Source organism: Phalacrocorax carbo, chromosome 15 (genome assembly GCF_963921805.1).
Source record: "Phalacrocorax carbo chromosome 15, bPhaCar2.1, whole genome shotgun sequence".
In the NCBI taxonomy this organism is placed as follows: Eukaryota; Metazoa; Chordata; class Aves; order Suliformes; family Phalacrocoracidae; genus Phalacrocorax; species Phalacrocorax carbo.
In genome coordinates, this window is record NC_087527.1 from 15,805,883 (window position 1) to 15,833,220 (window position 27,338).

Sequence of the window (27,338 nt, forward strand, 5' to 3'; positions counted from 1 at the left end):
GCCTGATAGTATATGACCTTGCAGAGAAGTTGCGGTTTGGGCTCCTCTCGCTCCATCTGCCGGTAGCTGTCACATCTTGAGCTGGGAATTGGCCGGCACAGCAGATGGCCGCCTGAGCGAGTGGAGTGGCTCAGTACGGGCACATCAGCCCTTGCGCTACCCATTCCTGGTCAGCACACCCTCGGGGTGGTCCTGGAGGCCCCCTCTTGGCTTAGTTGCATCCCAGAAAGAGTCCAGGCAGTGCTGCCACTTCTCTGCGTTGGGAACCAAAGCACAGTAAGTGGGAAGTTCACTTTGAAACTGGTCCAAATCAAAGCACTAATGTAAACGTCCCTCTGGACCCTGCCAGAATGAGTAGCTATCAGAGTTTGGTTTAGGGATTCTTTTTTTTTTCCCCTAGGGCTAGGGTTGTTTTTTTTTTATTTCCTACAGTGTTACCAGTGTCCATCCAGCTTCATATGAAATTGGCTCTCTTTATAAACAGCAACCCAGAGTTTTTGTAGGGATAGAAAATGAAGCAGCACATTTCTGCTACAGCAGTAGGAGAACTGTCAACTGACTGGTATCCACGTGTGTATAATTTCCCGTGCCTGTAGGGGTAGGATAAATCCTAAATGGGATGGGTGGTGCAGATTTGGCAACCTTGCTCCAAAGAGAGTTGTCTGAATTTGGGATTAAGCTGGCATATCAGAGATAGGCACCTGGTGCGATATTTTATGTTATTGCCAGAATGTAGCTAAGTACAGGCAGAGGATCAGCATTGCTAAGATGAAAGCAAATAGGTTTGTGGAGGAGCTAATCCAGGAACTGGTGCATCATTGTCAGCACAGGGACTGAGGGTTGAACGGCTCGAGATGGCTAATCACCCCCAGTTCATTCCTCAGGTGTTTTCTGTTCAGGATTGAAATTGCTGGCTGTGCTGTCACTGTTCTGTGAGCAAATAAAGGATAATCCACTTGGCACCTCCTGGTAGCCTGAACCCCACACAGAATGACTCCGTTTGCCAGTTTTGAGCAACTCTGCTGCAAAGAAGTTCATCTTCCTTTTTTTCAGACAGATGAGACTACAGCACGTTAGTGAAGAGGAGTCTAATGTGGAAGATCTTCCTCTGTGTACATGTTCCTGCCATTAGCTGGGGGGAAGCTTAGGTGCTGTAAAACGTCTGACACTCACAATGACATCAGTGGCCGAGGCATTTTCCATTTCTCTGAAAGCTAATATCGTGAACTTGTTTACTTTGCTTTCTGCAATGAAAAAAAGCAATAAATGGCTTATCCTCATGGTTTACCAGGAGGAAACAGTGGAGATTGCAACTCAGCACAAATCCGTAACCGATGGAAAAGTCTCGTTCATTCTGGGAGAAATCATCTTTTTAAGGGCAGTGCTGAATCTGGGCTATAATTAAAACAGCTTTATAAAGAAAAGGAAACACAGTGGATGTTTCTCTCGTTTGATGTATTACATATCACTGATGACCCTCTTTTCTCATATCCATTTAAAAAATGGATATAAGCAATTAGCCATATATTGCACAAAAGTAGCATTACCTGAAAAAATAATTAAGATGATCCTGAAATTAAGGAAATCAGTTTTGAAGAGAAGCAGGTGCTTAATGGAGGTGAGACCAGCTGTGCTTCCCAGGAACGTGCTTGAAGCGCTTCGTGGAAAAGTGTGCAAGGCCTCCACACAACACTGGAAGGAAATTCATAATAATTCAGACAAATTGCATCCTATAAATAGCAGAGCTGGATTCATTAGGACAGGAGGCAGATGGAGAAAATATAAAACTTGTTTGTTTCTTTTTAAGGGACTGTAATGCTTATGAAAAGTGTCAGCTCGCTGTCAATGAGGGAAAAACCCTCTGGTGCAGCAGAAACTTTCTGGCTCCCGGGCTCTCATCTCTGCTAATGAGCAGCCATCCATTAGGGGCGTTCATAACACTTCGTTCTAGCAGCTCCTGCCTGCCTCTGGCGTAGCCAGGCTGACACAGGAGTGCTGCAGTGCTGGAAGGATGCAGCGTTTGAGGGGAGGGGGGAAGAGGGGAGGGAGTTCGGCGTGTGGTGCGTAGCACTTGCTAACTCTGTTTAAAACAGGTGCTAATGGGGCAGAGGCATAAAGGTAGTGGGGAAGTGGGGGTGTGTGGAGTGAGGTGAGAATCGTCCGCCAAACTGGCTAAGGGGTTGTGCCCCAAAGCAGAAAAGCACTGGTAATTGGTAGAGGAAATGCTGTGAATTATTGAAGAGAGAAGGTGAAGGCATTTTTGGGATGCTCTTACATTAGTAAGTAGGAAAAAGGAGAGGCTTTCGTGCACGAAGAGAAGGAATGGCAGAAAGCGCGGGGGGCGCGTGACTGGAAGGCGGCTCTGTCGGCAGCGGGGAGCAGAGGTGAGAGGGCGGTCGCATCTTTGTGTTCATACGCAGAGAGGTGCTGCCACAAAGGAAGGCTGTCCAGCCAAAAGGAACGTGCAGACCAACAGACAGGGCACGTTACGGACTGCGCTTAACTAACAGGAGGGGGTGGACGTGTGGGGCTGTTTCCAAGTATGCCAAAATTATAACTAGGCAGCTTAAACCAAAGCCGCCAAAGACTGGCTGAACCATTGCATGCTGTTCGACCACAGGCAAGTCTGAGCTCTCATACAGAAGCGGTAAATGTTCTGTATGAATATTATCTGTTAATGAACCCGCCTTCGTCTCTTTTGCTGATCTGATTTACATTTCAGCAAAGCTTCTGTGTAAGATAACAGCGTCAAAATTCCAGTAAGCTATCCGAAGAGGTTTTTTTAAGTATTGGCGTTCAGGAAAGGAATACTACACGCTTATCAGGCAGCAGTGGTTTTTCTTGAGGAGTTCTTAGATTGGCAATTCACCTTGTGAAGTTGCAGAGGAAAAAAGTGATATGAAGGTCATATTGGAGTCAGATAATCACAAGCTTATTGGAGGAATGGAGAAAAGCTATACAACTGCTCATGCTTCATATATTAAGTAACTACAGTTTTTCTCAGCATTCAATATAGAGGGCAATGATCCCAGCGCAAGGAGAGGACACTGGAAAAGAGAAAAGTAAGTGGTATGGATTGGCAGGACGCCGCTGGGGACTGCCACCTCTGCGGCTTGCACGTACCTGTAGGGTGTCATGTAGCAAGCGAGTGGTGGCATTGAAACCAGTCGCAGGCGTGGGGCGGGTTAACTACCCAGTCGTTCAGGGGAACGCGAGCGTGCTGCGATGCGTGTGAGCCGCTGAGCAGGGGAGGATGAGCCAGCACCTGGGAGCTCAGGGATCCTCCTGCATAGATCAGTTTTTTGGTACAGAGCTAAGAAACCCTCGGCTGAAGAAGTGTGTTTTCTTGCTTTTAGTGGGATAAGTAAGCCCTGTATATCCAGGCAGTTAATATGGCCAGCGTTTATGGGTAGTCTTATACAAGGTTTAAAGTACTGAGTACTGGGATCCTGACTCATGTAGTCCCGCAGCAATAACTAGTAGGAAAAATATGGGGAAAGTTAGATTTGAAATGTAAGGCTTTAATTTCAGAAAGCCTCTAGCAACAGAGAATTTTTAAAAGAAAAAAATTGATAGGATACCCACTTGATAAGATAGGCATTGTTCAGTTTTCTTGCTTCTAGTTTTGATCTGAGATGTCTGAAATATGATAATCTGTGATATGTGCTGAAAAATATGTATATGAGAGATGGGTGATTTTGAAGAGAAAGTACTGAAAAGAGGGAGTGATTTATTTGTACGTTTCCTGTCTCGCTAGTGGAAAACTTGCTTTGAATTATGCTACACTTCTAGGACAGCATCTTGTTATGTGAAAAACATTCTTTTCATGTGTACAAATAATAAAAAAAAAATTATTCTGCTCAAAACAAGCTTCAAGCTTCCTCTTTGTCCAAGCTCATTCACACCTTTGTGCTTTCTTTCATGTCATGTTTTTCCAAAAATCCTTTCCTAGGTAAGGAACTTTACCTGCTGAACTTTATTGCAAAGGCCCCAAAAGCCACCAATCCAGAAATATCTCCCAGCTACAGTGTCTGCAGATGAGTCTATGTTGACCGTAGGTTGCTTGTGCCTTCCCGCACTCACCAAAACACTTCAGGGGGTTTAGGTTTTTGGTCATGTAATCTGAACAGCACCATGATCTTTGAGATTGTGTTTGTCTGGCAAGTCCTTTAACTGGGTGCTCATAATCTTCCCTCATCGATGCAGCTTGAAGAAAGGTAGGTAAAATGGCTTCCAAATATGCAACAACTTGGAACGATGAAGTTTTTGCCTAAGATCCCCTCTTTAATATGGGTAGATGGATAAATCCTAATCCTTTGGATGAGGAAGTCAATGGATGCTACTGTCACTTACTCAGCTTCGCAGAAGGAGATCTGTGGTTGAGCTGGGAATAGCTCTCATTCCTGTCGTGCTCAAACTGGAAAGCTGATCCAGTGACTCCGGGGATATTTCATAAACGTGCGTGTCTGTCGCGGTCTCCCAGTGCGGTACGATGCTGGTGGTGTTTCTTTACCTAATATTTGAGCCAGAGTCAGCATGTCTCCCTGCCCTGGGGATGTCTCCCTCCATCCCTGCGATGGGGGATTCTGGTCACCTGGACATCTTGCACCTTGTGTCACCTAGGTGTGAGGCGGCTGATAGCATTGCAGCGTGCTCTCTTCAGCCCTCTTGTTTGTGTCTGTAAAGCTACTGAGATAGGTTTGAATGGAAACAGGAGTGCGAGGTGAATTTGCCGCTCCCTCTAGAGATGCAAAGTAAGAATTGTTGCAGGCAAAAATTGTCTCTTGTCGCCTTGTTATTACTCACGTACGCGCAGCCTGCTGGGCAGTATGTAACGTAGCACAGATTGCAGAAACAATTGTCAACCTGAAGACAAGCAAAGGAACCTTCAGCCCGGGTGAGGGTCCTGTGCGTGAGTTCCCGTGTGGGTCATTTTCAACAGCTGTAGATAAAATGTCCTGGATGTGGCAGAAGCCCTTCTTTCCTTGGTGTTGCTTTCTCTTGGCTGTTCGCATCTGTGATTAAATAAAGGTATGTATGTGTTTATTCATACGTTGCCTTCTCTGCTTCTCTTGCTTCTGTTCTCCTCTTGCCCCACCTGCAGGCTTTGAATTACTGTACCAGCCAGATGTGGTCCGCCTGTACCTCTCCATCCTCACCGAAAGTCAAAACTTCAACACTCTGGAAGCTGCAGCAGGGGCTTTGCAGAATCTCAGTGCTGGCAACTGGACGGTGAGCGCAGTCTCCTCTTTAGTCTCTTCTGTTTCCTTTCTGTAAGTAAAGAACAGCGCTGTGTCCCATTACAAGAGCACTGTTACTTCGAGCATTTACATCTCCTTTAAAAAGGAAGGAGGTGGGAACTCCAAAGAAATCATTTCCATCTTATTTGCCCACTTAAGATGTTTTGCATCTTCTGGACGGATGGTGTTTATGTAGTGGAAGTGTCACTGAGCATATGACAGTTCAACCGTAAGTTTTACTGCTCAGACCACTTAACCCTGGCTTTGTCCATTCAGAAAAGCCTGTTGTTAGGTGACTAAGTGTCCTGAATACTTAATTCGTTGGATTGTCAGGTTGCTTAGGAAACTGCACTCCAAAGTGTCCTCGGTATCCTCTGTGAAGCATCCCCAGCGCTAATCAGGCAGTTCTCTCAAAGGTATGCCTGATCACTTCTAGAACCGCACGGCAAAGTGGGACTGAGCAGCAGCCTGAGGACCAGCAGGGTGGTGTTTCACAGCTGTCTTCAATACAGTTTATTTTAAAATCAGTCGTGAAACAGAATAAAAGCATGAAATTAGAGGTGGGGCAAGATAACAGATGTTTTGGATGCTTTACTCTTCTCTCCAAATGAGCTCTTTTTTCCTAATCCAGAGGGATGTGTTTTCACACTGCGGTGTGTACGGAGCAGATGCTGGCGGATGATGCTCCTTCCTTCCTATGCCTGTCCGCTTTCCCCAGCAGCGTGCTAAGCTGTAGGATAAACTCCTACATTCTTTCTTTCTTGGCACTTGATGAACTTGAATGATGGGTTAAGCACAGACAACCTAACTAGTCTTTGCAGGGGAAAAAAACTGAATTACAGCACTGGAAAAAAATGCCAGGGGAAAGGAAAGGGCGGGTATATGAACTCACACTACTTTGTGTTGTTTCTTTTCCCTTGTGTGTTCTGATCAGTGGTCCACGTACATCCGTGCAACAGTGCGGAAGGAGAGAGGCTTACCAGTGCTTGTGGAGCTGCTCCAGTCCGACTCTGACAAGGTTGTGAGGGCTGTGTCAATTGCCCTGAGAAACCTTTCCATGGATCGTCGCAATAAAGATCTTATAGGTATCTTCTGAACTTTTCTAATCGGGCTGGGATCTTGGATACCCTTGAGAGACCTCACATTTTCTGTCACTTGTGCTGAGGATTCATTTTGTATGCAGTTCCCATCCGCGCCAAGATTACTGTGTAGCCACCGAGTAGAGGGCTGTCATCTCAGAATGTATATCCAGCCTATTCAAACAAGCCGTGGTTTGAGAGAAATCTCTAATTCAGGAGTAAAAACAGATGTAGATTTTTGCAGAAGAGGGGAGTGTGCTCTGCTGGGAAGGCCCTGGGGGTGCTGGGGTGCAGCGGGGTGACCCTGAGCCAGCACCGGGCCCTTGGGGCCAAGGGGGCCAGCGGTGTCCTGGGGGGCATGGAAAGGAGCGTGGCCAGCAGGGCGAGGGAGGTTCTCCTCCCCCTCTGCTCTGCCCCAGTGAGGCCACTCTGGGGGGCTGCGTCCAGTTCTGGGCTCCCCAGTTTAAGAAGGACAGGGAACTGCTGGAGAGAGTCCAGTGAGGAGCAATGAAGATGCTCAGGGGACTGGAGCATCTCCCTTGTGAGGAAAGGCTGAGAGACCTGGGCTTGTTCAGCCTGGAGAAGAGAAGGGGGGATCTCATCAATGCTTATAAGTATCTGAAGGGCGGGTGTCAGGGGGATGGGGCCGGGCACTTTTCAGTGGTGCCCAACGCCAGGCCAAGGGGCCACGGGCACAAGCTGGAACACGGGAAGTTCCCCCTGAACACGAGGACAAACCCCTTCCCTGTGCGGGTGCCAGAGCAGGGGCACAGGCTGCCCAGAGAGGCTGTGGGGTCCCTTCCCTGGAGACATTCACCCCCCGCCTGGACGCGGCCCTGTGCCCCTGCTCTGGGGGTGCCTGCTCCAGCAGGGGTGGGACGGGGTGAGCTCCAGAGGGCCCTGCCAGCCCCTACCATTCTATGATTCTGTGTGTATGTGTGCAGAGGATTGGGTGATTTAAGAGGTTTCTTGTCTCATCCTTTGCTCTGGCTGACATGGCACTTGTGCTCCTAGTTGCTACAGAGACATTGCTCCTTAGCCCTGCTACTTAGAGTGGGGGTCTTGCCCTTGGCATGCTGAGCTAACCTGGGGAAGCGCAGTGGGCTCTAAAGTTGTCCCTTTTTTCTCGCTTCCTCCTTCCCTTCTCATCCTTTTGAGTGGTAGTTGCTTGTAGAAGCCGGACACCGAACAGCTTACTCTCCTTCAGGTTAGTTCTTCAGCAGTGCTCGCTAGCTCCTGTCCACGGGGGTAAATAAGCGTTCACCTGCCCATAAGCAGGAATCTGAATGCTTCTGCTGTGAGTTGAGTTTTCCTCTGGGTGCCTCTATATGTAACTGAGGTATTTGTTTAAACTATAACCTTGTGAGGCCAGGAAATATTGGTCACGTGTTTAGGGCCCTCATCCAAGTTGACACTAACAAATAGCGAGGAGGGATTCTGCCTTAATACATCAAAGCCTTTTCTTAATAGTTCAGAGGTTGTAGCTAGGCAAACAGTACAGACGGACACCTGGGAGCGATAAACTCCGGACTCCTTGTTTTTTCTCCAGTACCATACACTGAGAAGGCTAACTGCACCCAGGAGGAAACACTCTTACCTTTGCTGGGGAAGGTTAATAAATGCATGGCTGCACACCTTGCCCCAGAAGGCCTATTACAAGGCTAAGTTGAGTAAGCCACGTGCGTGTATTAGCATGAATATGTGGCATTAGCAGCAGCTACCGGATGCTTTTTGCCTCAGGCATCGCGAAGTATGATAGATGCTGGCTGTAAAATTCTCAGTAAAGATTGTTTGGGGTTTTTTTCCCCCTCAATACCTTTTAGCGTTCATGACGAAGGAGTTTGTCTGAGGTATCCACTCTCAATCACCTTGAAATAATAAATAATAAATGCAGTTAGGTTACAGTCTTGAGGTTCAAAACGTGCATTATGAAGTTTTTTGACCTGGCAAACACCCTTGAGTTTTATCATTCATGATGGGAAGCTGAAATGATTATTAGGGCTGACTAATGGTACCTCTTCCCCTTATCTAGGTAGTTATGCCATGGGTGAGCTGGTTAGAAATTTGCCCAGCAGGCAGCAGAGATCTGCAAAGAACCTGGAAGAGGATACAGTGGTTGCGGTGTTGAATACCATCCATGAAATCATTACTGACAGCTCGGAAAATGCAAGGTCTCTGATCCAGACACAGGGCATTCAGAAGCTGGTAGCTATCAGCAAGTCAGGGTAAGTGACTGTTGAAAGCAAAATATGTAAGAACTCACTGCAAACATGGAAATGCTGCTATGAACAGCAGCTTTTGCTTTGTGAAAGTATTCGATCGTCCTAACCGTTCAGAGCAATTAATAGATACGCAGTAAAACGTCAGCACCTTTAATAGGCTTACTTGATTTTAAAAAAAGTTAATTGAGCAGTCACTTCAGTCGTGTTAAGGCACGCTCTCTCCTTGTCAGGTACATCTTAGCGCCATGTATGGATTTAGCAGCCGTCATTTGGAGTGAAACCATGATCTTTATTTGTAGCATGGGAGGCCTTTTCCCTGTGGCAGCAGTCCATTCCTGGAATGCCGGTGATGAAATCTGCTTCTTTTAAGTAAAACGGTTGATGATGTGCAGTAATCGTCTGGCCGAAGGGCTGGTGGTGGTCATGTGAAGTGACAGATTTCCACTCTGCGGTTCGGTTGAAAACTGTGTTCTGCCTGCTTTGGGGAAAAGTTTGTTTCATGTAGCTCAGCCAGTTAGACATTACAGGTGTGTTTTCAGCAAACTTTTGGGGGAGTAGCTGAAGGCTTTGAGGGGTTGCATTGGTATCAGATGGGAGAGCCAACCAAGAATCTAGCACTGCATTATTTTATAGAGGGTGCTTGGGTACTGACTTAGTAAGGAATGGATAAAATGTCATTTTCTTTTTAAAAATAGCTTATTTTTTGCTGACCCGAATGGCTTGGTAAGGTATTCTAAACCATGAAGCAACTTCACTGAATTATAAGGAATATATGTAAGCTGGGGTGAAGGTTTGAAAAGTGGCTTAGAATTTGTTTTGTTGGGGTTTCTTTCTAAATAAATCCAGGTGGGATGGAATCCATCTGGTTTTTGTTAATGACAGCTACAAGACAAAGGGTCATCCTGGCCTCAGTGCTTGCCCAGCAATACACGTGAAAACCCCAAAACCTGCACAATTTACAGCTTTTGTTTGGATTTTTTTTTTTGTCAGCGAACACCAATAGATATGAAGATGTCACTGCATGATTTCACATATATTCTATAGCTTACAGGTTCAAAGAACAGCTGTATGGAGTACTAGGTTGTACCGTGGATATTGTTTTGGTGCAGAGAGGTCAACATACGAATAGTCTTATATTGTTTGATACTTAAGCTCTAATTTTGTCTTGCAAATCAGCCAGTCTCCCAGAGAAACAAAAGCAGCCTCTCACGTTCTTCAGATGATCTGGAGCTATAAAGAACTACGGAATGCTCTGCAGAAGGATGGGTGGAACAAATCACACTTCCAGGTAAAGATGCTGGGTCTTAGATTTAGTTGCGGAAGACGTCCCAACTTAGTCTGATATTAGAGTCCGGCACATTGTGGGCTGTGCTTCTGTCCTTCCCGGATAGAGAACGACGTATTGTAATCTGCTCAGTGACAGCAGCGTGCGTGTACTCGCTGCCTGTGTTTTTCGGTGGTCTGTGAAATGTGTCTTTTTAGGTTTTGGAAGTATGCCACCTTGTATAGGCCAAATGCTCGTGCTTCGCTGGAGGAAGAATTAGCATGTCTTTTCTTAGTTGTCTCTCATTTGAAACATGCCATCTAGCAGCGCAGGGCAGCCACCTGTTCTTGATGTGCAGCCTCCTCATCTTTCCTTGTGAAAGGGTTTTGCTCCTTTCACAGACCAACAATGCTGCCGTTGAGGTAACAGGAAAAACATTCCACCAACAAATCTGTATGAAAATGAAAAATACCCCAGTGCCACGTTGTCAGCAGGAGGGGGGGCGTAGCAGCATTCCATAATCTCTCTCCATACGGTTGCTTTGTTTAGTTTTCTTGTTCAATTTCCCTGAGTAGCAATTTCATATTTATGTGGTTTTTCTCTTGTAGTCTGTTTCTGCAGCTCCAAAGGGTTCCAAAGGTACTGCTGGCAGGTCTGGCTATGATGACAGCACTTTGCCTCTGGTGGATAAAAGCCAAGGTCAGTTCTCTTTATCACTTTTTCTATTGTGCTTTGCTTGCTTGTTTTGGGGATTTGACACATCTGTGTTATGGCATGAGCAGGTGAAAACACATTATTTGTGTGGTGGCTTTTTACCCCACAGTTCCAAAAAGGTCAGTCCTGTTAGCTGGATGTGGACAGCATTCCTTCCCTTGTGACATGGACGTTACTGATGATGTGTTCGCAGCTTGTATGCAACATCAGCAGTTAAACCTCCGTGGGAGAGTTTGGGACAGGCATGCGCTGGAACTTCGGAAGAGGAGAACAGCCCTGCTTGACAGTGTTATCTATTAATAAATCTAGCCGTCAGCCAGGCAGTGGCCTTGGCCTTACCCTTACTCAGTACCGGAGTCTTCTCCTTTCTAAATAAATGTGCCTCTTTTGGCAGTGGTTCTTCCTCTGCTGTGCAGTTTTTTCACTGGAGGTGGTTTATCCAAACACTAGCTAAGCCTGTCTGTGCGTTTTTGAGGCCTGGTGCAGCCCCAGCTCTACTTCCACTATGACTGCGCTGCCTCTGAATCTGGTTCTAGTTTCTAAGGCTCAGATGTCAAAATTTCCTTTCAGAAATCTTTAGTCTCCTGCTGCAGAGTTTGCCACGTTGCACTTTACCTGGCTTAACTGCCGAGTACTGCAGAAAAGACAGCCCCACGCTGCCCTGCCTGTGACCGAACCTGGCAGATGATGCAGGCAGAGGATGACTTGGGTCAGTTTGCTGATCTGACAATAAACGTCTTGATTTCTCTGTGGGTTAGCTTTCTGTTGGCTCAGCAGGCTGCTAGATTGGATTGTGTGCCACGCGAAGCTGCACCCTTACTTATTTTCGTTCTCTTCTATTCAGGAGAGACCAGAGGGAAGCTTGTAATAGCGGTAGGTAGTCCAAAGCAGGGCTGCGGTTGCTGTTATCACTTGGAGAGAGGGAGTTCTATATTACAGTGCCAAAGCAGAAACTACAAGGCTTACGTGTGCTCTCTGGAGAGCTCAAATCAACCTCGCCTTTCTGAATGGATAACAGTTGAATAGTTTGGGTTTTGTTTGGTTTGGGTTTTTTTTAACAATAGTCTCTGCATTCAGCACTTCATGGACCTCTCTGATCCTGTGACTAATATAAAAATACCAGGTGTTGAGAAAAGCCAATGTAACTCAAGACATTTCAATGTTTTTGCTTTATAGATAATGAGAAGGCTGGGAGTCCTGATATGATACCTATGGATGAACTTGGCCCAGGTAAATTCAGTCGCAGATCAAACCCTCTGTCTGGTCCAATAGAGCACGCTGTCACTCACGGCAAAGTTCAGCTATTTCTCTAGGTGATATTCTTTCAGATGGATAAAGCTGACATTTAAAAACGGAACGTTACCGTAAAAAAGATTGGTTGTTGTCTTTTATTTTTTCTTTTAAATACATGTAGAATGTACACACCAATTTCTCCACTACTTTAAGCATATAATAGAGATATAGTGACCTAGCTTTCATGCTAGTCTCTGGCCCTGGAGGCAGCTGCATTCCCTATTACAGATCTGGAAGTCTGGGGATTCCGTAGGGAAAAGAGAGTTGAAAATGTAGTTCAATGTAACACTTGTGCTTAAATCCATTCTGCCTTTGTTTTCTGTGGGTAACACCAAAATAAGTTAGTGTGTGTGATATTCCTGGCTCCACCTTTCATCTACCTGCATCCAGCTGAGCCTGGCTTTTCCTGTAGACTGGGAAGAGCCACCTACTGTCAATGAAGTGTTTTGAGATCGAAAAGCTTTGTAGTTTAAGACTTGTAGAGGGTTTTCTTTACTGAGGTAGATAAAGGGTGCTGTGTGGTCTCTTGGGAATTTGCTTTCCTTCTTCCAGTTGACGTTATTTTTATTTAAATATCTTTATTAATGCCTCCAAATCAAACAGTTTGATATACTGCTATTTGTGACTATAGCTGAAAAAATAGCCAGTTAGAACCGAGCTGAAAGCCAGGCCTGTTCAGAAGTTAAAATAACAGGTATATATTACCTTTTGTATTCTTAGAAAAATGAGATGCTTCCTGCCATGAATCAACTGTCCCTGTGCATTTTGCCTAAGGGAACACTGAAACATTTGTTCTGACAGTGGAAGAAAATCCCTTCAGAGAAGGCTGCCTGGCAGGATGGCTGTGTGCTAGCAGGTGCTGCAGTGTGGGCAGTGCTGATTGTTTATAGTCGCAATATTAATTGTTGCCTTATGCTTTCAGGAGTCACCGGTACAGCTCTGGGTACAAAATGAGATGCAAATTAACAGCATATGTACAACATCAGGCAGATCCTCTGCGCCGTTCTGTTCTCTGATCTTTTCATCACTATTAGAAGATGAAATCTGTCAAGTTTTCGTGACCCCAGGTCTTGAGTGCTTTTTAACTCCAGTATGCCTAAACTTCGTGCTGTTTCAGAGGTCAGATGAGAGGGACTAAACGAATTTATCCAGTTTAGTATCCTTAATTCCAAGGAACTGGAATAACAAGTTAGTGCTTCATCTCTTCCCTTCAGGCTCTTTCAGATGTCATGGTTTTTGTCTTACAGGCATGCTTACGTGAGAAGCTGCTCTACACTATGTTTTCTGATTTTAACTTCATTGTGGACTGTTGTATTCCAGAGTTTTTGTTCTTTTTCCACTCTGGAGTGAATTGGCAGATACAGGCCTCCGGGAGAGAGTGACCTTGCTTGTGTCTGCAAAGAAAATGCGTGACAGAGTACCAGAGAAAGTTGTTAGGCATCCCAGCTTATCTTTTTATTCCTTTTTAATGCAGAAAGTCCTGTACTCTGGTTTCAGTTGTGTGTTTTTCCCTTGCCTTCCTCTCTTTCTGACTTCACTTGCCCTAAGATTCTACCTTATATTCACTGTGTTCTAGAGAATTCTCATCTGCCTCCAGCTTTTTGTTGTTCATTTCGTTTCATCTAGAGGCTTCCAGGCTGCACGATTATCTTTCTGGTGTACCGCTTCGGTACTGAGCGGTAATTGCCTCGAACACGTTACAGTGTCAGCGCAGAATTCAGTGGATTTCCGTGCCCCACCCGTGTCAGAGGTACCCGTCCATTCAGCCAGGTCCTTCCAGCCGCGAGTGTTCATCCTGCTCCCCTGCAGTGTACGTGACCGCTCGATGCAGAACACCCCCGCCTGTCCGCCACTCGCCTACCGCCTCTTTTCATCAGGGCTCAGCTGTCTTGGTGCCTGGGCCTTTACTGTTAACCCACGTTGACTCTTTTTCAGGACTCCAAAAAGAAAACTGCTATTGTGTCTCAGCTTGTTTGCTAACGCTGTGCGGGTCATCCTTCTCTGTAAAGGAAATGACTTCAGTCTCAGCGTGGCTAGGGAGGCAGAGAGGTACGTTCCCCATCAGCTGGCTGTTCTAGACCAGTGGGATTCCTGTTGTCTGGAGCAACGGGAGGGCCTGGGTAGGGCGTGGGTGTCCTGGGAGATGGCAGAAAACATGTATTATGCGCTACATGGGATGCACTAGACAGCCCAGTGCAGAGATAGCTCAGGTCTGTCAGACTCCATCAGCTCCAGACAAGTGGCTCTGCACCGAGGAAGCTGAAGATCATCCATGCTTATTGTCACAGGGTGCCTGAGGGTGGCTGTGACCCTGAGCTGTCTGCAGAGGCAGCAGAACTGTGATCTCGAGGCTGGGTGCCGAATTTGTGAGTTCTCTAAAACTGGATCTGTGCCTCAGTTAACCTCCAGACAGGCAGACAAAAGCATCTGGGAGCTGAGAATTGTTCAGACCAGAGACACAGAGTTCAGGTGCCCCTGTCCTACGTACCCATATTCAGGCATAACTTCTCCTTTCTCTTCCTCCTCCTTTTTGATGGGTCCAGAGGTTTGGTGAGTCGAGAGCTGTGGGAGGGCACGGATGGACTGACACTCAGCAGGCATTTGGTCCTGTAATTTGTGATGACATCAAAATGGGGCTGCAGAGTGAATGGCAGATGGTCAGTGAAGCAATGCAGGAGACAAGCAGAAAGTTGAGAAAGAGGAATAAACAAGCCAAGAATGGGACATGCCTCTATTGACCAGCATGACTTTTGTCGATACATTGAATTGTATTAACTCAGAATAATGCACTTCTACCATGGAGCAGTAAGCTCTGTAGCGGTCTCCTTTATGCCACAGGAACAGAGGTAATTCTGATCACTTCTCAGAATTAATCTGAAACCTGGGAGAAGCAGTGCTTCCTAATTCCTTAGGAGAGTTGTGGTCCTTGGAGCACTGAGGTATTACTTCTCTGATGCAGCCTTCTTCAAGATATTTCTCATTTTATTAGGTCAAATAATGAACTTCCTATCTCTGCTGCTGCTGCTTATCTTGACAGACTCATAGCACAGCGTGTGGTTTTTAGAAACACATAATCCATTAGCGCTGCCGTGCGCGGCACCGTCGGCACGCGGACCACACAGCAGCGGGCTGACGGTAGGACCTGCAAAATGTGTTGGGACTTAGATATGAAGAACAAAGTTCCTGACCGTTATTTGTTAGATTTCTGCCACTGTGCAAACGCTTGATCTTCCTGTTGCTGCTGTCCTGGATAAGCATGGTTTAAAAAAAAATTTTTGGTAGTATTAAAGATCTATTGTGCTTTTAATTTCTTGTGATTGCAGTCCTTACTTCTGACCCCGCTCCCTGGGAAGCATCCCAGCTGCTGTACTTCACTTCGTAGCTCTTGCTTTCTGGGGGTGGGTTAAAGGTTTCCTTTGTATCGTGGCAATTCATTTAAAAAGTGTTTGTGGGTTGCCCGTGATGATGGCACTGCAGAAATGCAGAGTGATCCATACATCATTGGGAGTATAATTAATATTAGACTGTAAAAAGCTACTGATCAGTTATTGGGCTTTTTATTTTTTTTCTTTTTTTTTTGAGTCAGCATGTTTCCATCATTTGAATATATACCTGCGTGAACTATGTACTCCTAAACAAATGAGGAATCTTGAGGTTAGGATACGACTTGCTAGCAGTATTCATGCCTGTCATTTGAAAGAGAAGTACTGATCACGCGTTCCCCACAAATGCTGGCTGGGTAGCTGGATGCAGCTGGGAGGCTTTAGGGTTTTTTTCTTTTCTGTTTGAAAGGAGTAGCCAAGAATGTTAGGCATCTAACATGTAAGTAAAGCTCTGTGTAGCAATGATTTTCATGCTTTAATATCTGTGTACTACATGTATAACTCCAAAATTCCTTAGTTACTTCTAGGCGTCGCGGTTAAATGATCTGTTACTATCCATGGTGTCGTAAACATGCTGCTTCAGGTGCTTGTTGCAGCTCTGTGTGCGCTTTCATTTGTAAGATGCATCAGAAAACTACGGCTCTTGTAAAACATAAGCTGGCTGTGGCCAGCGTAAACATGATTTAGGCCCTGCTCTGCGACCTGTTTGGTACCTGTCGCTCCAGCCGCCTGCTTTTTGTCATGTGGGCAAACAGTGCCTCTGTATGCCACGGGAACCCCACGAAAAGCATGACTTACTGTTTCTTAATGACCTGTTGCAGGCAAGTAATAAACCAAGAGGGGAGCATTTTGGTAGTTTATGTAAAACCTTTTTGTGGTATTCTAAGAACCCAGTTTGTCAGGGTGTGAAAACAGTGATCCCTCAATTACACGAGGGAAAACAAAAGCCTCCAGGGAGCTATAAATTTGAGTGTCGTTTACTCCAGATTACAGCGCTGTCAAAGCAGAGCAGGAGAGGATCTATTTGTCACTCATAATGAGGGAAATCTGATGCATCAGGAAAATAAATTAAGATTTGCTTTGGCTGACAATGATTCAAAGCAAAGGTTCTGAAACAATTAGAGCCATTTCTTTATAAAACCCTCTCACGCTTTTCTTCCTCGTGTTCCTCACGCTTTCATATTGTTTCTCAGTTGTCAGGAGAAAAAGCACCAACAGGTGCTACTTTCTATTGAAAGGCAGTCCGAGCGCAGCAGGGTTTGCACCAGGATCTCTTCCAACTCGACAGGCCCTTTTTCTCAGTGCTCTGAAAAGGGACTCTTCCAAATTATTGTCATGTCCTGCTAGTAGTCGGGCTCAGGAGGAGTGGGAACATGCTGCAGAGCATTCAGAGAGTGAACACAGCCAATTAATCAGGCCGCTAAGCAAGGAACACAAGATTTGGGCTGAATTTGGAGCTCACTAGCCACAGGGCGCAAGATGACAACTTGCTGCTTTCCCTGGGCACACTAAAAACTGCAGCAGGCTGGGATGAAAACAGCGCTGCCTGCTAATGAGTGCCAGCATCTGGCAGCAATAGAAAATGAGGGCTTTTCTGTTTTGGTTTAAGCTGGTAAAAATGAAATTTCAGAGCTGGAATGCATGTGAAAAGCTGCCAGCACCTTTGGGTTGCAATGGCTTATTTTCCTGTTTCTTTGCTGAAGGATTCTGCTCGCACCAGCTCTGGTTTTGCTCTTATTTGTGCTTCATGCCTGACTGTCGTGTCATTTCTCCGCAGATGGGTACTCCACCATCGATCACCGGGACAAGGAGCGCAAATACAAGACCAGTGATAATACAGGGGATGCCTCAGAGAAAGAACCTTTGAAAGTGAGCTTCCTCTTACTGCCGAATGCTAGTTAGTGCCTTTAAAAGAAAGGAAGCCTGGTGTCCTCAGCAAGAAATACTGGGTAGTTACTCGCCAGGGGGCTGTAAAGGGCTTTTTTTGTTGTTGTTGGGTCTTGCTGCTGCTGCTGTTTCTGTTGGGTTTGGGGCGGGGGGGGGGGGGGGGGGGGGGGCTGGGTTTGTTTTGGGTTTTTTTGTTCTTTTAGGTAAAGGCACCATTTCCAGTGCAGGAGCAAACGCAGGCAATCACTGTACAGTGGATGAGGTTGTACAAACAGAAAGTGTCTGTCCTGTCACCCTCGTCCAGGCAGCATTCCCAGCCCTAAAGCGTGCAAGCGTGCTCAGACTTTGTGCTGAGAACAGTCGCTTCAGGCTGTCGCACTGCGTTACTGTTTTCCGCCTGAGAAGTAGGTGTGAGCCTGTGTGTCCGGGGGCAGCAGTCTGGCGAACGGTATTCGTTTCCCCCCCTCGCATCCACAGTCCTGACAGTGGACCATGGGCGTGGGCCAAGGAGATGGAGGGAGACACCTGCATCGTTATGTGTGTGCCTTCTAAAAACAAATTTAGACAACTTTGTAATTAAAAAACCAATCTTACTTCACAAAGCTCTTTGTATTGTGGGCTGTGTGCAAATGTGGCTTAGTAGGCTCTGTGTAATTCCTGCTGCATTGCTACGCCTTTTCAGCAGACCTTTTTAGAAGCTGCTTCATGCTGTGGATGTCAGTCCTCCCTGGCCTCAAACCAAGCTTGTGCTTTTCCTCTGGGGGAAGTACTTTTGAGGAGGAAGAGGAGGATTCAGTGAAACAAGAGTCAGTGGTGGGAAACAGTATTGTTAGTCGGGAGAAGGCCAACCTTAATAACCTTCAGCACGTTGCTGATAATATCAGAAAATCCAGGTGATTCCAGGTGAAACAATTAAACTTCAGTCAGTTGAAAAGCAAACCCACCCTTACTGAACAAGGGAAATAAAAATGTGATTTGGAGAAAAAATATTTCCATAGAGCATGAATTAGGAAGATGTCCTGCTGCATCAGTCTGCCCGTATTAACTCGCCTGGGCGTGCACTTACTGCTGCGTCCTGCCTTTCCATGAGGGTATGCCCGGGAGAAGGGCTTCAGTCCAGCCGGGCATTTTTCAAGCACAGATCACTCTCTCCAATTTGCCAGCTGTGGGTATGGGAGCACCCTGTTGAAGGCTGCCCAGTTGGACTTTTGGGTAGAGGTGGTTGTGCTCCCTCATTTATTTTTGGAACTGATAAAACTGAGCTGATAAGTCGTGCAGCGTGTGCCCCTGCTCCAACGTGGTAAGAGATGGCCCTGCCTGAACCAGTGTCAGTGAAATAAACCTTCTAGTTCCCTCACCACAGTGCTAATGTTTTGCAAGGATGCAGTGGGAATGGATGCATGAAGTGACATAAGAATGTTGGTCAACAGGAGCTTGACAATGTCTTTCTAAGGAGATAGGCTTAGGCAGGAAAACTAACACACACCTGTTATTTTTGCCACTCAAAATTCATAAAAGTTGTCTGATACAACCCTCAAAATCACATCAAGCAGCCTAAACTCCAGTGTAAGTCTGAAGTGAAGCACAGCCCAGAGTTCAGTGAGTAGCTGCTTTGCTTTCGTGAGAAAAAGAGAAAGAACGTCTCACTTTGGCAGTGGGGCTCCCACAGGGTCTCCCCCGGCGGCCTGTGCTGCCTCTTGGTTTTAAGGACAGAGGGTGACCCCAGTTCAGCCTGTTGTACACACCCGAGGTATGCGCTGCCGTGCCCTCAGCTGGGCAGAGCTGAGTAGCGGCTTCTCGTCCTTCTCCCTGTGCTGTGAAACAGAAATATATCTGTGGGGTCTTCTGGCTTGGGGACCGTTTGATAACCATGGCTCCGAGGCTCAAGAGTGGCTGGGAAGGGAATGATGGCAGGGAAGCCCAGCCTTTTGGCTGTTGCAGATGCTTTTGTCAGTATTGCGCTTTTGCTACTCTTTGTTTCTTTCTCTACCACTAATTTTCCCTTGAGCTCCTTTAAGCTGATTTGTTTGGTGGTTTTGTTTGATTAATCCGCTCTGTTTTGCCTTTAACTCCTCACCCTGTGCTGCAGAATGACACAAATAGGAAAAACATTAACAGGAGTAACAGGGCTTCGGTGAATCTGGTGGATGCCCGTGACATTAAACCCCAGCCTGTTGACTCCTGGGTCTAATTTGCATGCATGGTAGGTCCTTTTAATGGTAATTAAATGGTGCTAGTGATTAACTTGTCTCGTGCATGATCTGTATCACTGTGGAATCTCTTCGAGGCTAACTGCTAACTGGGCCCTTTCAGACAAATGAAAATGCATTTGAAGAAAAAGTGGTGTTTGTATTATTCAGTGACTCTTTAATGAAATGCAATCAAACACCACCGCTTGATTAAAAAATAACCTGTCAAATAACCAGGCAGAAAATTAATATTGTGAATGATGGGTTGTCAGCTGGAATGTGCAAGATTTCTGCTGTCAGGTCATAGGAATGAATTTGAATAGTGTGTTCCTGCTTCCAACCATTTTTTCCCCTCCATGCTCATTATAAGGATTAGCCTGAGACTTAAGGAAAAGCATATCCTTGACTACTTATGGATGTCCCCCGAGGTTCCCCCGAATTACACAGCACTGCCCACCTGCAGGAAAGCTGCTGGCTGTACACAAGTTACTTTGCAAGGAGAGATGATTTTGGTTAAACAATAAGCATTGACCCACAACTCCCACTTCTCAATTCCCCCCCCCCCCTTGCTAAAGAAAGGTGCCTTTTTGCTGCTTTCTGGTTCTGTGCCTTTGCCACGTGCCAAGTTCCTCAGTAATGTCACTGGCCTTTCTTCACTCCTGCCACTGCTAATCTGTCGCCTGCTGTCTGGCTAGGCGGCCCTCTACCCCGTTACACCTCCTGGCACTCTGTCAGATGCGATGCTATGTTTGGAACAGCAGGTTTTGTGCCCCGGCTATGACAAAAGGAAAACCTTAGTGACTGTAGCGAAGGCACTGGGCAGCTTTCCCATCAGAGTGGACAATGGGCCTTTAAAGGCCCAAATTCTGAAACATGGAGATCATCCACCCCCGTAAATTATGTGGAAATCACTTGCATTAGTTGGGAGAGAAAACTCCGGTATGGTTTTGGATTCCCCCCTGCCCCTTTCATCTTCTAAAAGGCTAGTATAGGTGCTAAGTGTTTACAGATTGTTTGTGTTCCTGGGTCGGAAGCACCTGCCCAGAGCAGTCTTTCAGCATTGCCAGGCTCTCTTATGTAGCCACGGAGCAGACCCTGGCACCGTTGGCTTCCCACGGCTGGTCAGCGCTGCGTGGTCAGCCTTGTTGGCTTAGCCGAAGGGCAGAGATAAATGTGTGTGTGTGTAGTGCCTGGACGCTTCGCTCCTGCACCCTGCCTCTGAGCAGTGAAGGCTTGCAGGTGGGGTACAGGCTTTGAAACATGAACTCTGTGCTCCTTTTCTCCCAGTCATACCCTTCAAGGAACCCATATACCAGGGGTAGGTTGGCATTCCCAGTCACTGTCCTACCACTGGGTGATGGACGTCACCATAGTCACGTCACCTGCTGGTATTAATCAGTTTTGACTTTATTTCGCAGGGCTAGAGTCCAACCACGTTTTTTTTAATTGAGGGGGAGAAGCAAACATCGAATCGACACAGAGGATCTCATCAGTCACCACTGCCATTCAGATTTGGAGGGCGCTGCATCACTGACCAGGCTGCAGATTCTAGGAGGATGTGGGGAGAAAACACAGCTGACTGCCATTGCCGACCCCGGAGCACCATGCCTTACCGCGAGACGATTGGCTTTTCAACTCGGTTACATTCCCACCAGAAATAGCCGCCACCTCCCCCTCCCTCCCACTCCTGCAAGAAGAGAGAATCCAGGCTTCCATCTAGCTGGCTGCGTTCTTAGGCGACTCTTACGTGTGGATGGTGCCAAGTAGGAGAACTGAAGGTCATGCGGCAGCAAAGACGGCAGCTTCACAAGCGAAAGAGAAACTGCAGAATATTTGAAATAATATCGTAGGTGTAGCCATGAAGATAATAGCACTTTTCTGGTTTGAGGCTCGTTGTTTTGTTCTTTGTTTTGGGGGATTTCTTTTGAACTGTGAATCTAACATTTTTAATGGCGTTTTGAAAAATGTTTAGGTTTTCCTTATTATTTCCACAGAAAGTGCAGGAATGTTGAGTTGGTTTATTAGATTTCTGTGAAAGGAGAAAATGCAGAACAAAAACTATTAAAGGCTGGTCAAATGAACTGGAGGGTGGATGACAAAATTGATGCAAGCTGTATAATCTGCTTTTAGAGTAAGCTATATCAATCACAGTGCTATATTATCATTATAATCTGGTGTACAATACTTCTGCCTTTTGAATTCTGTAATGGCTCTGTTTTTATTTCCACATATAGAAAAGCAGTTTATCGAAGGTTTCAGTGTCCCTGGTTCAGAAATCTATGCTGAGAAATGGAGTTGGCTGGCTTTTATTTCCTTGTTCTCAAAGATCGCAATAAGGAGCTTTTACATTTTAAATGTACCAGTGCCGCGTTGATGATTAACAATTTGTTTTTCCATAGCTGTTAACACGTTGGAAGAAAATAAGAGCTTTTTCGTAGGATGTCTTATTTTAAACACGCTATAAATTTTAGATGGGTCTGTCACTTATATTTGATGGCAAATTTATCACTGTTGGGTCCACGTTTGCTTTGGGCTATAGATCCTGAAGAAGAATGCCACAAAGGGAACTGGTTTGGCATTTTTAAAGTCATCATCGTGATTTCTGTGTTCCTTTGGATTTGTTTTGAGCTTACATACTTCATTTGGTGTGAAAATCACCCGTGTGCAACGGTTCTCCTCTGAGATGCCAAGGCCTGCTTTGTGTAAGGGGGAATTTTTACCTTTCGAGATGTACCCTGCATATATGGTACCCGGTAATGCCATGAACGACATGACTTCAGATCACTGATTTTCTCCAGGCATTGGTCAAGGGAGGGCAGCAGATGAGAATAGGAAGCAAATGTCGCGCTAGTAGCATCGGAGGACTTTTGCTGATTTTATTTCGTTGCCACTGTTCTTTGATTGCCACGTTTAGTTTTAAACAAGCTCCTAAAAAACGGTGTGACTGGAAAGCACATTTTTGAATCTAGCAAACATCAGTTGCGGTTTTCAGTGCCTGCCGTTTCCTTTGTAATTAAAAAGGGGAAATATCCAACGACCTCGCCTCCCCCGAAATATTACTGTAATAGTAAACATCAAAAAGTTTTATAAAAAAAAAATTAAAAGTTTAAAAAAAAAGGCAAGTACCGAGAGCTTTGTATCTTCTTGAGTATATTAAAAATTTGACATGAATACATATATATAAATAAAAAAAAATCTATATATCTATATATATATATTGCTGTGCAGAGGATAGGTTAACAAAACCATGTAAAGTAGTTTGCAGGAGAGGGAAGCATTTGTTGATTCAGGGAAAAAGACTGATGCCAGAAGCTGTCAGTGATTTGGATGATACAGGTGCTCCTTCACACCCTCCCTTTTTTCACCCTCATCTTCCACGTACGTTGCAGTGGTTGCTTCTGGATCCTGGGGAAGGTGAAGTTGCTCAGAGCAAATTGAGGTAGCAAAGCTTTGGTTTTTCACCTGCATGAGAGTCCTGTTGGGCCAAAGACGCTCAGCGGATCAAGGGAAGCAAAGAGATACATCTGTGATTATCTGCGTTTGTGTCGGGGCAGTGTCTCTCTGTGTGTAGACATGAAGTGTGGCAATGAAACCAGATACATAGTCTGACTGTATATTATATCAATGGTGCTCTTTTCATACTTGTTCTGCCAATACGCGGAGACCCTTTTAACCAAGCTACACAGAAGAGTTTTATATCACTTTTGGTTATGTACTTGGTGTATTCTTTTTGTATATGAAGGATTTTTTTAAAAACGTTCAGTAATTAGCAATGGAACCTGCTTTGTAGCTGATTAGAACAGTGTAAGAGAAGGGCCGTGCTATCAGTCTGTCCCTGATCTACTTCAAAACATATATTTACCAAAGGAGTCTGAGCAAAAGTTCACTTAAAATAAAGACCTGACTGTTGAAAGGAGTCTCTGCTAAGACTTTGTGATTTAGTTATTGTACAGATATTTCAAAGCCAGCAAGAGGTGAACAGAGAAAACTGCAGGAAGGGAGAAGCGAAGTGGCATGGGGCCAGTGATGTCCGTGACCTCCTATCCCAGATATCCCGTGGCTCTTCGTGGGGCGCTACAGGGACACTCAAAATCTGGGTCGGGATCTACTTTGGCCTCTGTCATTAGTGGGCGAAAACCACCGAGGAGTACTTGAGAAGCAAATTCAGACCCTATCCCACTTCCCCCAAAATCCTTTTCGTATTCGCACTGCGCCCTGTGATAAGCAAACCTCCCTGTCAGGTTAGATGGCATCGGCTACCCAGGTATACTGGTATGGTATATATACCAGGTATATGCCCAGCAAACTGTTTTCCTGGGGGTAAGTGTTTGTGCCGGCCGGTGTAGTTGTCAGCTGGCAACGTCGTTTGTTGCTGTAGAAAAGCAAGGGATGTGTATCAAGAGGTCAAGTACCAAGTCCATGGGCCCAGAGTTCCCCTGGGAATCACACGTCTCACCCCTGCCCTTCCCATGCCTTACGATAACGACGCATTCCCAAGTATGTAGCAATAACCCATCATTTACATTACTGTGGTTTTTTTCTTCTCACCAAACTGTCGTTTGGATATTGAGGAAGGAAAATGGATTGGGGGGCGAGTTGCATGCGAGGCCATCACCTTGCATTACCAGCCCACCAGCTGAAGTCCAAAGCGCGGTACTTTGAACCAGGTCTGGTGATGTTATTTCCCTTTCATCTATGGCCACAAGCTCTGTGGTGGGATGTGCGCCCCACCTGCCCTTACCTCTCCCCTTGTTGGCACAAGTGTGACTGGCTGGTTGAGCTGTTCGGGGTTGTGGGTGGATGAACCCGTAATTGTTGTATTTTGGTAGCAGGGACTGTATGTAAAGAAGGGGAAGAGGCAGTGTGTGTGACTAGAGCTGCAGTAGGGTCTAGAGTCTCCTGCTAAAAGGTAGGCAGTGCTTTGTAGGGCTCAGGTATGTGACCTCCTCTTTTCCTGTTGGCTCCACTGTGAAAACTGGAGGGAATCTGCCTGCAAAGAGCTGAGGTAGAAGAGATTTCTACCTGCAGCAATTCTAGTGGGAGGGATGGTTGTGGAAGGGAAGCGATGGTGTTGCAAGACTCCTGCTAAAGAGAAGGAGGAAATGTGATGGCCCAGCGAGGACTGAGATGACACAGGGGAGAGGGAGGCTTCTGATGGCATGTAATTACTGCAGAACTTTCTTCGCAGGGAGGTGGCTTGCACATCTCGCCACCATCTTCACTAAGTTGTGGAGGTTTAAAAAAAAAAAAAACAAAAACAAACCCCCAAGCCACTGTGTGTCCAGACTTCCCTGGAGAAGCACCAGGTTTGGTTGTTGAGTGTGAGCTTGTGCTTACAGGCTCCCAGGTTGGTCTGTCTGTGGAATCCCAGGAGGAGAGCGGAAAGGCAAGGCTTTAGGACACTCTGTTTCTGTCTTGGAGTTAAGTGGTAATTTAGCCATAAGTGTAACTTGACAACTCAAGATGTGTTGCCAGCTTGAAATGCTCCCCAGGGAACAGCTTGGGCAGCCGTGGGTCCTGGTCGTCAGTGTCTCCTGGGCAAAGCACCTGCCTAGCCTAGTTCTACGTTTGTGCGCTCAGACATGCCGATTCTGGATGTGTCCGTATCAGGAAAGCACATCTTGTCTCTTTTGCCAAGACATCACAGAAGGGACTGGCCTGGGGACTCGGAACTGACCTGCTGGAAGCGACGCATCAGGAAAGCAGGGCGTTTGTTACTGCAGATCAGTAAGTTCTTGGCAGCCTCAGGAGTCATGTTCAGCAATGCTTTCTCGTGTGCAAGGCTTGTGCTCAGCAAAGCAGGTTTCGCTCCTAGAACAGTTCCGTGAGACTGAAGGTGGTGAGTTACCTTCTGTTACTTGCCTTAAAGCTGAGCGTATAGGCTCAGCTACCTGTGAGAGAGGTGCGCATTAAACCCTTCAAGTAAGCAAAGCTTCAGAAGCCAAATGGGCACATGAGGGTGGTTGTAGGTTGTAGCCTCTTCTGCTGTCCGACTGCCCGCTCGGTGAAACCTACAGCGCGCCAACAACTTCAGCCAGCATTTCTGTGCTGGTGGGGTGGAGTCGTGCTCTCACAGTTTTTGAAGGTGTTTATATAGGCATAGTTTCTTGCAAAATTTCTTCATTTTGATGCCCCTAAAACCTGGTGTTTCCTTATCTTTGACAGAGAAATTTTCTGAGTTATTGGTACAGTAACTAATCTAGTGCATTTAAGGGGAAGGTATCATGAACCTTTTTTTTCTGTCTTAAGTTTTACATCAGGGTAGGATGTTCTGAAGTCCGAGGTGAGGAGGAAGGTAATGCAGATACTACAAGGCCTGCCAATCTGGTTCTTACTGTTCAGAAAAACAAAACAACTAGACTAAGAAGCTTACTGGTAATTAGTAGCTAATGTGTTTGTAACTATCATGTGCCTTAAAATTTTCATGGTAGAAGAATAAAAAAAAAAAATCAACAATGTGTTTTCTGTAATACTGCTCAACATTCTCTCTGTAGTTTAGACTGGTGGGATTTTGCATTGTATTTACACTGTACTATAAACTGAAACACTTACGGTTTGATTTTACAAGTATGGAGAGGAAAAAAAAGGTGGATTATGCTTTTCATAGAACAAATGTTACCGTGACAGAATGTATTATTACTATTATAGGATCTTTCCATAATGCAGACAAGTAGAATGCTTGTTAGAAACCAGGTATGTAGGATAACAATTTGGTGTGTTTTCAATAAACCATGCCTGGAAAGAATACATGTGCCATTGGTTATCTTTTTGTTATGTCAGGTATCTCAAATATTCTTTGGCTTTGCAACAGCAGCTTTCTGTGGCAGGGGATTGTTCGACCCTAGCTGAGGTCAGCGCTCTGCGCGTTAGTGAGAGGTCAGTGGTAATGAGGGCAACTGGAATATCCTTTAAACTCGTATAGCTGAAAATTATTGATTCATTGCCATATGCCGGAGTTGTAGCACGAAGTCCTGTATGGACCCTGGGCTGCGGACCATGGGGTTTTTTCCTTTTTAACAAATGAGCATATTTCTGTGGGAAAGACGTTGCATCGCTTCAGAGGGACATTTGGGACCACAAGCCTGACTTGCTGATGGCTTTTCCATTTGGGAAGTTATTAACCTTTCCCAATTTAGCAATAAAATCCATGTAACTTTACAAAGATTTCTCTTTTCTAAAATGTGTGCAAGTATTCCCATAAATGTGTATAAGAAAATCTTTAAGTTCTTCATAGTGAAATATGAGGTTTGGTTGAGATGAGAAATGTTATTTTGGGGATGTGCCAAATAATTTACATTTGTTGCTGTGGGGGGGGAGAAAAATCCCAATACTGAAAAGTCAACCATGTGTTTCAAGTAACAGGCAGTTACCGACAGATCTTACTTCCCTTGAGGACTGCCTCTCCCTGGCACGTTCATCTGTGTTGATGCGACCAGCAGGGAGACTGGTGCGCCTGAACATGTCGTGCGTACCGCCATGCCTTCGTGGAGCATGACAAAACTCGGTAATCTTGATGTGAGTGTTCTCTAAGGTCTTAGAGCAGAGATCAGGTCCTCTGTGAGCGAAAGGTTGATGAATCATTGACAGTAAGGACATTTGCCGTATGCCAACGCCTGCCTGTACCATTCACAGCACTGTAAGGTTCCATTTACTTGTAAATGCTTGCAAACATCACTTGGAAGGTCATCTTCAGCTTGCTTTCCCCCATTTCAGGGAATGCATCCCCTGGAGTTTGTAGACTCTTCTCCAGATTCTGTTCTTGCAGCTGGAGGATCTGGTTTCATGAGTGCTGTGGCAAGATGCGGGCTCCTGGGATAGGTACTATCGGTGTTCCGCTGCAATGAGAAGCCTGATTTTTCCTTTGCGGATGCACTAATATGGCCATGAATAGTAGATGCTGTAGGTAAGGTACTGGCTAAAACAAGGATGATGTTTCCACACCTGACCTTTTATAGCTGTCAAGGTGATTTCATTTGCAGCTTATCACAGGTTGAGCAAATGGAAGCAGCAAGTCCTGCAGGAGACAGGTTAACCTCGTCACAACGGGCAAGAAATATCACAGCCCTC

The 27,338-nt window shown here is 45.7% G+C and overlaps 1 protein-coding gene across 14 annotated transcripts in view; it reads left to right on the top strand.

The window, feature by feature from the left end:
• The window catches only part of ARVCF (ARVCF delta catenin family member), a 288,430-nt gene extending 262,414 nt beyond the window's left edge, over positions 1–26,016 (top strand). For 13 of the 14 annotated variants that reach the window (XM_064466541.1, XM_064466551.1, XM_064466552.1 and 10 more), the window contains 9 exons: positions 5,105–5,232; positions 6,175–6,325; positions 8,352–8,544; positions 9,718–9,829; positions 10,414–10,504; positions 11,696–11,749; positions 16,973–17,064; positions 19,172–19,285; positions 20,690–26,016. In XM_064466541.1, coding sequence (XP_064322611.1) covers positions 5,105–5,232; positions 6,175–6,325; positions 8,352–8,544; positions 9,718–9,829; positions 10,414–10,504; positions 11,696–11,749; positions 16,973–17,064; positions 19,172–19,273 — 923 coding nt within the window. In that variant the 3' untranslated portion in view covers positions 19,274–19,285; positions 20,690–26,016. The remainder of the gene's footprint in view (positions 1–5,104; positions 5,233–6,174; positions 6,326–8,351; positions 8,545–9,717; positions 9,830–10,413; positions 10,505–11,695; positions 11,750–16,972; positions 17,065–19,171; positions 19,286–20,689) is intronic. The other variant, XM_064466548.1, reaches the window with a different exon arrangement.
• The last annotated feature ends 1,322 nt before the right edge of the window (positions 26,017–27,338 follow it).